Below are 12,924 nucleotides of genomic sequence, written 5' to 3' on the forward strand. Positions count from 1 at the left end.
AACACACCAAAACAGACCTGGCAAATCCATTTAAATAAAAAGAAAAATATATAAAACTGAAGAAACTAAAATTCACAGAAACAGAAACAGAAGTCTAGTTTATTATTTTAATTGGTTTAAAATGTTTACTTTGATAGATTCTGTTTTATATACTGATTTTCAAAGTATATAATGCAAGGAAAACAGTGACCCTCGCTTCTTTTTTCTTGTTTATTGGAGCTATCACATCTTATCTATCAGACCTCTAAGGAGATACTCTCTCACACTCAAGGACTATGCAATTAGCATATGAATGTGTACTGGATTGTTTGAAGTAACAAGAGAACAATATGGAAAGGAACTGAAGGAGCTACCAACACCTGGGAATCTTGTATTGGAAAAAAGCTTTTTTTTTTTCTTTTTTTAATAATAATTCTTTATTGTTGAAAGTATTACACATGTCCCCTTTTTCCCCCCATTGACCTCCTCCAGCCCTTCCCCACCCTCCACCCCAGGCCTTCACTGCCTCATTGTCTGTGTCCATGGGCCATGCATATATGCATACAGGGTCCTAGGTTGATTACTTTCCACTCATCTATCCCCCCTCCTCCCCCCTCCTTTCCTATGAGATTCCGCCCTCTGTTTTATTTCTTAATGTAAGCAATTAAAAACCAAGGACAAGTGCTCATTGTCTGAGCCCGACAAGGAAAGCTAAAATTTGCTATTTGCTGTCATCTTTTATACTGAATCATTTAAACAAGAATTTACTGTTTTATTTATTTCAATGTAATATTTGCTAAATGTAGGGTTTGTATGGTCTTTGATCGGAAATCATCAAAATGCATTAGGGTACAAAAAGTCTTGCATTTAAAAATATTTATACCTATAATATATAATAGGATGAAAAAGCTGTTCCCTGTGGTCAGTGCAAAGTTTCCGAGGAAAATTACAATTGATAGCCAGTTCAAATCAGGTATACAGTCAATTCTCAGTCGTTTATATATCTAAATAATTTCTATATCATTTTGTTTTTATTTTGTTTCTCTTGAAGGTATACATGCTATAGTGGTTCCTGCTCAGGCAACATACCTTTGGATAGTAACAAATAACTCAGGGTTGTTAGGAATCACTGATACTGGAGACGGCTCAGTGGAGTAGGAGGCAGGAGCCATGTGTATTGTGTTCATTTCCGTCACTGCCTTTACACACCACTTATATTTCTGTGGCATAAATTACCTTATTCTAAAATAAGAATTTTTTAAAAATATATTTTTATTGATTTCAGAGAGGAAGGGAGAGGAGAGAGAGATAGAAACATCAATAATGAGAAAGAATCATTGATCAGCTGCCTCCTGCATGCCCCCCACTGGGGATCGAGCCCACAATCCAGGCATATGCCCTTGACCTGAATGGAACCCAGGACCTTTCAGTCCGCAGGCTGATGTTCTATCCACTGAGCCAAACCAGCCAGGGCAGGAATTATTTTTTTTTTGTAGACTCTTGAGGTCTGAGTCAAATGACCTTTGAGACATTTTCTAACATTTAATTGGATATATTCCTTGATGATCATGAAGAAACACTTTAACCATAAATGACCACCTTACTATGGGATAACTCTATTTGATAAATGAAGTAGGAACCTAATATTTAATTTTTAAGTAGAAAAACAAATACATGCATACATATTAATATCAATTCTATTCATAATAGCCCCCCAAAAAGAAACAACCTAACTATTCATCGGTTGATGAATGGATAAATAAAATGTGGTACATCCATTGTCAAAACAAAAACTGTACCAGACAAGGTTAAACAGCAAGGAAGACTTTATTCAAAGCTATTGCAATTGGGAAAGAAACCATAATTAAGTCTGAATTCAACTCCATTGAAGTAGAGGGGGGAAAGTTGGAGTGAGCCCCAGTGGAAAAGTACTGCAGGACATTAAGGGGAAAATCATACAGCATTTGTGTTTGCCAATTGGCTTTATTCAAAGGAAAAATAAGTTCATAACTTTATGACAAAGGGGTAGTTTTTGCAACTTGAGTAGGCACCCCAATGAAGTTAGGCTCCTACCCTCTCATAGAAACAGGAGATAAGGGTGCTATTTCCTTTGATGATTACATTTCAAAGAGAAGATTCCCCTGTCCTTGAGAGTACATTTCTGTTAGTAAAACTGCAAGTGGCTAGGAAAAAAGACTTACATCTCAAAGGAACACAGAGAGAATTTACCATACGAGTTTTCTAAACTCCAAGAAAAGGTAGGTCAGGGGCCTAGAGTCAAGAAGAAGCCAGTCCAAAGTTTATTCAAGCTGAGGGGAACTTTAAGACCATTTTGGTCACCATACAATGAGTATTTTTAAGGCAATGAAAAGGAATGAAGTAACGATCCATGCTACAACATGGATGAACTTTGGAAATACAAATTATGCTAAATTAAAGAAGCCAGTCACAAAAGGTCATCGATTGTGTGATTCTATTTATAGGAAATGTCTAGAATACCAAATCTATAGCGACAAAGTAGATTAGTGGTTGCCTAGATCTGAGGGTTTTGGGTGTCGGATTTGGAATGGCAGCTATACGTTTTTTGAGGGAAAGTAATGAAGATGTTTTAAAATTGTACTGTGAATGTACAACTCTGTGAATATACGAAAAGCTATTAAATTGCACACTTTAATGGGTGAATTGTATGATATGTGAATTACATTTTAATAAAGCTGTTATAAAAACAAATAAGTGTTGAAATGTGCTACATGGCCAATCGAATATTTTCTAGTATTTATGGTATAAAAAATTTTAAATAAAAACAAAACCCTTATTTCTCCAAAGTATATTTTTATTATTCTATGGATTCATAATGTGTATTTCTCATAGCTGGCCTGCTTTTCAGTTTTTATAAAATAGTTTACCAATTATTTATTACCATGTTGAGCTATCAGAGAGTATGTGATGTAGAAAAAAGGAAAATAATTTCTGAAATGTTCTTAAGATATTTGCTTCCCTGAAATTGGGAACTGTTAATAAGGAGAAAACAACTGTTTATTGAGAATTTTAAAAACACAGTTTTTTTTCTTAGCTATTGAGAATATCAGTATAAGTATGGAATGGAATGGAATGGTATGGTATGGAATAATATGGTATGGTATGGAATGGTATGGTATGGTATGGTATGGTATGGTATGGAATGGTATGGAATGGTATGGTGTGGTGTGGTATGGAATAATATGGTATGGTATGGAATGGTATGGTATGGTATGGTGTAATATGGAATGGAATGGTATGGTATGGTACAATATAAATAAATCCTTGCTTTCCAATGAAGGCTTTATTGACAGATCCTCAATTTCTGAATAACATTCTATAAGTTCTCTTATAAACTATTTGTAGCCATTTCTACAGAAACAGTTTTGTCAACACTGATCAGGGTTTGGAACCGGATTTATTTGAAAGGATTTATTTGACCCACAGAGTACTAATGATAGTGCAGTCTGGGTGTAAGGGACAATGGCACAAGGAGGAGCAGGACCCATCCAAACACCCCCATTTTCTGGGTGCAGGCATGACTCCAGGCAAAATCTTGAATTTTGCAGAGTGAGACTTTGATTTTAAAAGGTTCTGGAACCAAATTCTACTTGTGGGGCCAGGGGGTTCCCACACCAACAATTCTTGGACACCAATAGGGTGTCCTACAACTTTACTCCATTCTGACACTATCTACATGGGAGAGAGCAGCAGATCGTACAGGCTTAGTCCTACAAGATTGTCCCTACCTCTTCAGACGCCAGTCGCCAAATCCATATTTTCACCTGTGCTTCTGACCAACTGGCTGAGGTTTAGAGTTCCAATGACCCCCTCCTCCGGTTACATTAATTTGCTAGAGTGGCTCACAGAGCCTAGAAAAACATTTTACTTACTAGATCACCAGATTATTATGAAAGAATACAAGCCATGGACCGCCAGATGGAAGAGAAGCTAAGGACAGGTATGGGGAAAGGGCTCGGAGTTTCCATGTCCTCTCCAGGTGTGCCTCTGTCCCCAGGTCTCCACATGTTCACCAACCAGGAATGTCTCCAACTGAGAAGTTTTCCAAACCCTCTTTGAGTTTTTATGGAGGTTTCATTACATAGGCATGGTTGGTTAAAACACTGACCACTGGCAGTTGGTTCATCCTCCTGCTCCTCACCACTCCCCAGAGGATGGGCGAGAAAGGGACTGAGAGTTCCAACCCTCTAATCAACAGGTGGTTCCCAGGGCCATTGGTTGGTGAGTGTCCTCATTAATATAAAAAAGACACGTGTTTATGGCTCTCTACAATTAAGAAATTCCAAGGTTTTAGGAGCTCTATGCCAGAAACAGTGATGGAGACCAAATATATATTTCTTACTATAAATCACAATATCACAGGCTTCTACCCACTTTCCTTTCTATACCTCCTTCCCCATGTTCTAAATCTAGAGCCTTTCTTTCTAGTCATGAGGCATCTCTAAGCTTTGATGATGCCCTAAGCTTCCCATTGTGCTACCCAACTCAGGCATCTCTGTTTCTCCAACGGACAGATTTACCTACACTCTCTAACATAACCTTTCTCCCAGCCAACACACACACATTTAAACTCCCACTTTCTCGCCGAACCGGTTTGGCTCAGTGGATAGAGCGTCGGCCTGCGGACTCAGGGGTCCCGGGTTCGATTCGGTCAAGGGCATGTGCCTTGGTTGCGGGCACATCCCCACTGGGGGGTGTGCAGGAGGCAGCTGATCGATCTCTCTCATCGATGTTTCTGGCTCTCTACCCATCTCCCTTCTTCTCTGTAAAAAATCAATAAAATATATTTAAAAAAAAAATAAACTCCCACTTTCTCAAGGCACCTCATTTAACTTTGTATTGTAAAAGAAGCAAACTTTCAAAGCATGATAACCTCTGGGTCTCCCAGAAGCATTTACAGATAAAACCTGTGTTTTTATAAACCCAAAAGTATTACTAATAATCAATAGGATTTTAAGCATTAGACTTGGGGAATGGGGAGAAAAATTTGAAGATAGGAAAAGTTGAACTGCCTGACACCCATCTCTCTTTGGGATAAACCCCTCTAAATTGCTCCTGCTTTACCCAGAATGTATGCTTTGTCCCTGCCTGAACTTCAGCCTTCTTTAAATTGCCTCCTAAAACGTACACTGTCTACAAAAAGAGCAACAGTGGAATCTATAATGGTAGTGATTGGGGTTGGGAGGAAACATGGGAAAAGTGACGTGGTAAAGGTAGTCAGGGACCATTCATGGCATGGATAATTTGACCATCTTACGTTTTTTGTTTTTGTTTTTTTAATTTATTCATGTTTTTCTACATATTAATTGTTTTTTTTTTTTCTTGGTTATAGATTGGGCTTATGGATACTATAGACAACAGAGAAAACTTGTGGAAGAGATTGGCTGGTCCTATACAGGTAAACATATTAATGTATAATGAGTTTCAGAAGAAAATTTTATTGGCTTTTTATCTATTTTTATATGTAATAGGAAACTTTGTAGTCAGATTATCTTTTTTAACTTAGCTACATGGATATTCATTTAGATTAACTAATACAAATGTTATATGCAAAATGATTTCTAGTGGATTTCCCATAAGCAAATTTGTTAGTGTAGAGATATTGGCATCAAATAGAGCTGGATGTGAATCCCAGCTCTACAGTGGCTTTATCTCCTTGGGAAATATGCATAAACTACCTGAGGCTCGTTTTTTTCATATTTGAAATGGAGGAGTATTCTGGACATTAAGATAAATGAAATTTGAACAGTGCCTTCTTATAAACAGAAAGCTCTCAAGAAATGTTACTGCTATTGTTATGATGACAGTAGTGATTTTTTTATTCATTTAACAAATACTAATGGGATTTTTGCTCTCAGAGGGGTTTTCCTTCTGAGTTACTGTGCTGCACTCATTGGAACCAGGTCCAAAATGATTTTTTAGAATTGCCAACCTTGGTTTAGAGCATCATGAATATCTGAAGGTGGCTTTACATGGATACAACCAGACATCATGCTCAGAAACCCTAGGGCAGAGGAGAAGCTCCAGGCCTGATGGGCGGCATCTAGATGGGCCATGGCATGCCTGGCGACCATCTGAGATAGTGTTGAGTGGTAGAGGAGTGGAGAGGGGTTGGGGAGCTGAGTGAAAAGGTGAAGCTATTAATTTAAAAAAAAACACCCCAAACTCATAGACACAAACAATAGCATAGTAATTACCAGAGGAAAGGGGAGAGGGGGAGGTAGAGGAGGGTAAAGAGGGGACAAGTTGATGGAAGATGACTTGGGGTGGTTGAACATACAATACATTATACAGATGATGTGTTATTGAGTTACACACCTGAAACCTATATAATTTCATTAACAAATGTCAACCCAATAAATTCAATAAAAAGGGGAAAAAAGAATAAAATTGGATGGATAAAATGGAATCAGATTGAAAGGGCTTTAACATGAGTATAGCCAATTTGAACTTTATTTTATAGGTGAAGGGCAACAGCACCATGGGTTTTATAGATAGGCGTGCATTTTATATTTTTCTATTCTTTCTTTAAAAGTAGTAAATATTTGTTGTACAAAATTTAGAAAATATGTTTAAAGCACAAAGAAGAATATAAAAATTACTCTTAAGTACTTCCAGGCTTATCCACTAAAAAAATTGTATATTCCTTCTAGGCCAGTTTTTATTATATTATGTTTGTATATTTTATATATAGAGTTATGAATCCAATATGCTGGAAATTATTTTTTGAGCATTTACTCATTTCAGTGATAATTCTTGTTGATCACTATGTTTTATTTTTAACCATTCATTATATTTTTTATATTTAAGCTACTGTAGAAACAACACTAGATGAATAGACAGATTGATATATCTTTATTTGTAATTTTATCATTTGGTTATTAAAGAATATTTGATATGGCAGTTACTGAGTACAAAAAAATTAAATGCTTTCCTTCAAAATTCTTGATACACATAGCCTGTTTTCCAGACTAACCCACTGAATGCTAGCCGGGATTGGTGATTGTCATTTTTAAATCTTTACTAATTTAATAGCTTTAAAAGTGACATTTTGCTTTATATTGTTTTGTTTAATTACCACTGAAGTCAAGATTTTTATTTCTATTAGCCATTTGTATGACCTCTTCAATGAAATAAGTTAAATGAGAACTTGGAAAATAATCAAGATATTCATCAGAGCAGGAAAAATGAGCAAATTAAGGCTTACCTATACTGTGAATTACTGGCAGATAGGTATGAGATAGATTTATATGACATTATATGGAAGGACCCGCCCTTAATTTACCCATTTTTAATTATGACCGCATATCTAAGAAATACCAGTTTTTTAGCTTTAACATGTCAAATCCTGAGGAATATATAAAAGCAAAAATTATTTATAATTCTACACCACTTAATTATTTAATTGCAATTCTTTCTTTTTTTAATGTTTTGCTATTACATACCCAGGAAAGTAAACATCCCAAAACTTAAGCAATTAGTAGTTACTTAAGCAATTTTTTCAGAATATTGAACTTTAATAAAAAGGATTATTATATCAAAGTGCCTAAATGCTTATAATATTAATAGAGGTAATCCAATAAATTTCAGAAAATTTTATTGACACAAATTACAATCTCATTTTTAATTTGTAGTTTTCTGATTACTTAATTTCTTACATTACCCCAAACAACAGGGTCTTGATTAGGGTTTTGGAAGGATATATGATAAATAAATACTACTTGAGGTAATGATTATGTGAATAAAAATGATAGACATGAATAACTAAGATAAAAAAAATGGGTGATTCATTGGTTTCTCCTAAACAATTTCACTTTTTTATTAAAATTGTACATGTTATATTCTATTTGAATAAATTTGTGTCTTACTTTCTCTGGATTCGATTCCAGGCCCTGGACCAACTCTTTCTTCTCTATTATATATATAACTCATAAAACAATGATTTTAAGAGAGGTTATTTTGAGTAAAAGAGAAAGGTAACTTTTAAGTACCTTTAAATTGTATTTAAAGTAAGATTTTTAAGTAAAATGTTTAAGCATAAGAGGAAAAATATTTTCTCTTAGTCTTACCATATTAAAATAATACCAAGGCTAAGGCTAAAAATTACTAACAATAAAACAATAATCAAACAAGAGTAAATACCAAGATAAATCCAAAGGAAGAGATAAAAAAAATTGTAGAAAATAACTGCTAACATGTTTTTCTACTTTTGAAACATTTGAAAGTCTTGACTATTGAAATATATTTCTTGATTATTCAAATATATTTCTGACCTGAGAATATTGTTACTTTTAATGAATTATTTAGGGAATTCCTCTAAAATTAATTTGATTATAATAAAGAAAAGCCAAAATGCTTCTTCTAAACCTTTTTTTGGCATCATGTTATATTCTTTAAAGATACATGTCATTTACACGTATTTTTACAGAAGGTTGGTTTTAGATAGAAAGTAATACATATGTACTGATATAAAAGATAAATTTTTCATGTCTGTTTTTATCTGTACTATCAATTGGTTGTAAGTTTATTTTATAATGATATTTATTGGGGTGACATTGGTTAGTAAGATTATGTAGGTTTTAAGTGTACATTTCTATGATATATGATCTGTACACCCACCACCCAAAGTCAAATAATCTTTTATCACCATATATTTGACCCCCTTTATCCTTTACAATGGCCCCACCTCCCTTCCCTCTGATAATCACCATACTTGTTGTCTGTGTCTATGTGTTATTTTTCTTGTTTGTTCATATGTTGCTTTGAGTTTTATATCTCACATATGAGTGAAATGATATGGTTCTGAACTTTTTCTGTTTGACTTATTTCACTTAACATGATATTCTTAAGGTCCAACCATGTTGTTGCAAATGGCAGTATTTCATCTTTTGTTACAGCTGAGTAGTGGTCCATTGTATAGATGTACCACATCTGCTTTATCATCTATTGAATGACACTTTGGTTCCTTCCATGTCTTGGCCACGATGAATAATGCTGCAATGACTAAAGGGGTGCATGATATATCTTTGCCAATAAATGTTTTCAAAATGTTCAGGTAGATATCCAGAATAGGGCTTGCTGGAGTCATATGACAACTATATTGTTAATATTTTGAGGAGCTAGCATATTCTTTCCATTGTGACTATACCAGTTTACATTCATACCAGCAGTGAATGAAGGTTTCTTTTTCTCCATAGCCTCTCCAACATTTGTTACTACTTTTCTTGTTGATAATAGCCATTCTAACAAGTGTGAGGTGGTATCACATTGTAATTTTGATTTGCATTTCCCTAATAGCTAGTGAAGTTGAGCATCTTTTCATATATCTGTTCATTTGTATGTCTTCTTGGGAGAAGTGTCTGTTCAGGTTCTCTGCTCATTTTTTAAGTGGGTTTTTGGAGGGATTACACGAGTTCTTTATATATGTTAGATATTAACGCCTTGTCTGAGCAGAGAGCCTAGAGATAAGCTCATATGTATGTTTGCAAATATTTTTTGACAAAGGAGGCAAAAAAACACAAAGGAGAAAAGAAAACCTCTTTAATAAATGGTGCTGGGAAAATTGGAAAGTCACATGCAAAAGAATGAAACTAAACTATTGATTGTTCCCAATACAAAAATTAACTCAAAATAGACCAAAGACCTAGATATAAGACCTGAAAAAAATAAATTACATAGCAGACATAGGTACTAACTTATGGACCTTGATCCTAGAGAAGATATTATGAATTTGACCCCAAAGACAAGGGAAATAAAGGCAAAAATAAATGAATGTGATCACATCCGATTAAAAAGCTTCTGCACAGCAAAAGAAACTCCCAACAAAACAAAAAGGCACCCAACTGAATGGGAAAAGATATTTGCAAAGAACAGCTCCAGGCTGTAAGTTTATTACCAGTAACTGATGTAAAAAGTATTATATTGTTCTATTTTCAAAGCTTTTTGTGCTTTGTAACTTTATATCTGACCACTGTAACTCATTTTGTCTTTCTTTTTCTCCAAAATCAAAATCCTAGTCTTTTATAAAAGTGACAGCACATTTTTGCCCTCCTAATAATTATGAAAAAGTCTGAATACTTGGAGTGCATTTATAACCACAGAAGATAACATCATGATGGACAGCCCTTTTGTTCTCCTGGAAAATATTTACTGATGTCACTATTTGGGGATTTAATACAGGATATCTTTTAAAAAGATTTATCTAGATGTCACTAGTTGGTGTTTGGGGATGCTGATTGCAGGATAAACTTTTCTCCAAGAAGTTTTTCATGAGGATTAAATTTCTACCTGCTTTGGCTGGTTACATTTATATTTCTTAATTTTAACTGCCAAGAATATCACAGCCAATTTTTAAAAGTTCACCACTCTGTTTGGATAGTTTTCGCTGTGGATAAAAAGTGACATAGATAGCCTTTTTAGGAAACTTGATACAGAGAGACATGTTCATAGATAAAAATCATCTGGGTTTAGTTTCTTAACAACCACCTAGTTTTAGAGATGGAACTCAGAGTAAGTTATTTTCCTCTAGACAATAAATCTTTAAAGAGAGAACTCAGATATTCACCAAGTATGACTTAAATGAAAAACAAGCTTTAATGTGTCCTCCATTCTTCCTAAACCTAGAATCAGAAAATGGCCTAAGGAGAGAGAGGGATACAGTTGTCACCAAGCACCAATGTGTGTTGACTGATAGAGTGTAGTGTTGTGTGTTTTCCAGCAGACCAGGGTCCCTGGGCAGCTGGGTTTGCCTCACCAGGTCAGGAGAAGACAACACTTCTAACGTTGGGTTTATTATTTACCAATGCAGATACCACTGTGTATATCCTCTTGTCTTAAAAGGAAGCCACAGAGCTCTCCCTTTAATGGGCTAATTGTGTATAGACCTGGCATCTGTAGAGAGGAGGGGTCTTGGCATAAACAATGCACAGCTCTTTGCTCTCTCGTATTTATTTTATTTATTTATTGATGTACTTATTTATTTCACTAAACCATCGACTTAAGCTAGCTTTTATTTACTAAGGATTAATCTTAGATCACAGGAACTTGAAAAGCATTGAGTTAGTTTCTATATTTCTGAGAATTTTAGAATGCTCAATCCTTACTAGTGCTTGCCTTTAAATTAATTTTGACAATACCATCTGGAGGTAGAAAATTATCGCATATTTGTAATATACATCTATATGCATACCCAGATAGACACACACAGAGAACAGTTGGATTCAAATTTTGTTCTGGAGGCTTTTTATGATTTATATCTGCCCTTGACAAGTCAAGTTCTAACTGACCTTCCCCTTTTAAAATAAGGACAGCCGTTTTTAACACCTTAAAGAATTGTTTTGACATCTAAATGACATAATAGGTTGATCTATTTCTCTAAACACTTTTTTAAGAAGCTTCTGGAAACCAATGAAATGTTTAATTTTATAGCTAGCTTTTTCTTTTTTTTTTTTTTTTTTTTCATTATTTTTTTATTTATTTTTTTTTTTTCGCTTAAAGTATTACAAAGGGTATTACATAAGTGTCCTTTTTTCCCCCCCGCCCTTGACAAACCCCTACCCTCCCTTACCCCCCAGTGTCTTATGTCCATTAGTTATGCTTATATGCATGCATACAAGTCCTTCGGTTGATCTCTTACTCCCCTCCCTCCTGCCCCCCAACTCTCTCTGGCCTTCCCACTGCAGTTTGACAATCAGTTTGAGGCAGCTCTGCCTCTGTATCTATTATTGTTCAAAAGTTTGTAATGGTCTTTATTATCCATGAATGAGTGAGATCATGTGGTATTTTTCCTTCATTGACTGGCTTGTTTCACTTAGCATAATGCTCTCCAGTTCCATCCATGATGTTGCAAATAGTAGGAGTTCCTTCTTTTTAACAGCAGCATAGTATTCCATCGTGTAGATGTACCACAGTTTTCTAATCCATTCATCTACTGATGGGCACTTAGGCTGTTTCCAGATCTTAGCTATGGTGAATTGTGCTGCTATGAACATCTGGTTACATATATCCTTTCTGATAGGTGTTTCTGGTTTCTTGGGATATATTCCTAGTAGTGGGATCACAGGGTCAAATGGGAGTTCCATTTCCAATTTTTTGAGGAACCTCCATACTGCCTTCCATAGTGGCTGCACCAGTCTGCATTCCCACCAGCAGTGCACAAGTGTTCCTTTTTCTCCACATCCTCTCCAGCACTTGTCGTTTGTTGATTTGTTGATGATGGCCATTCTGACAGGTGTGAGATGGTACCTCATTGTTGTTTTGATTTGCATCTCTCGGATGATTAGTGACTTTGAGCATGTTTTCATATGTCTCTTGGCTTTCTGAATGTCCTCTTTTGAAAGGTGTCTATTTAGATCCTTTGCCCATTTTTTGATTGGATTGTTTATCTTCTTTTTGTTAAGTTGTATGAGTTCCCTATAAATTTTGGAGATTAAGCCCTTATCAGATATGACGTTGGCAAATATGTTTTCCCAAGAGGTGGGTTTTCTTGTTGTTTTGTTGATGGTTTCTTTTGCTGTGCAGAAGTTTTTATTTTGATGTAGTCCCATTTGTTCATTTTCTCTTTAGTTTCAACTGCCCTAGGAGCTGTATCAGTGAAGAAATTGTTTTGGCATAAGTCTGAGATTTTGTTGCCTTTGTATTCTTCTAGAATTTTTATGGTTTCCTGTCGTACATTTAAGTCCTTTATCCATTTTGAGTTTATTCTTGTGTATGGTGTAAGTTGGTGGTCTAGTTTCATTTTCTTGCATATATCTGTCCAATTTTCCCAACACCATTTATTGAAGAGACTATCTTGGCTCCATTGTATGTTCATGCCTCCTTTGTCAAAAATTAATTGAGCATATTGGTTCGGGCTAATTTCTGGACTCTCTATTCTATTCCACTGGTCTATATGTCTGTTCTTGTGCC

General features: G+C 35.2%; 1 protein-coding gene across 2 annotated transcripts in view; it reads left to right on the forward strand.

The window, feature by feature from the left end:
- PTPRZ1 (protein tyrosine phosphatase receptor type Z1) overlaps positions 1–12,924 on the forward strand; it is a 186,961-nt gene that overhangs the window by 52,432 nt on the left and 121,605 nt on the right. For both annotated transcript variants that reach the window (XM_070423798.1, XM_070423800.1), the window contains exon 2: positions 5,351–5,416. In XM_070423798.1, coding sequence (XP_070279899.1) covers positions 5,351–5,416 — 66 coding nt within the window. The remainder of the gene's footprint in view (positions 1–5,350; positions 5,417–12,924) is intronic.

The sequence above is a fragment of the Myotis yumanensis genome, unplaced genomic scaffold (assembly GCF_028538775.1).
Source record: "Myotis yumanensis isolate MYYU_CA2020_CCGP unplaced genomic scaffold, mMyoYum1.0.hap1 SCAF_9, whole genome shotgun sequence".
In the NCBI taxonomy this organism is placed as follows: Eukaryota; Metazoa; Chordata; class Mammalia; order Chiroptera; family Vespertilionidae; genus Myotis; species Myotis yumanensis.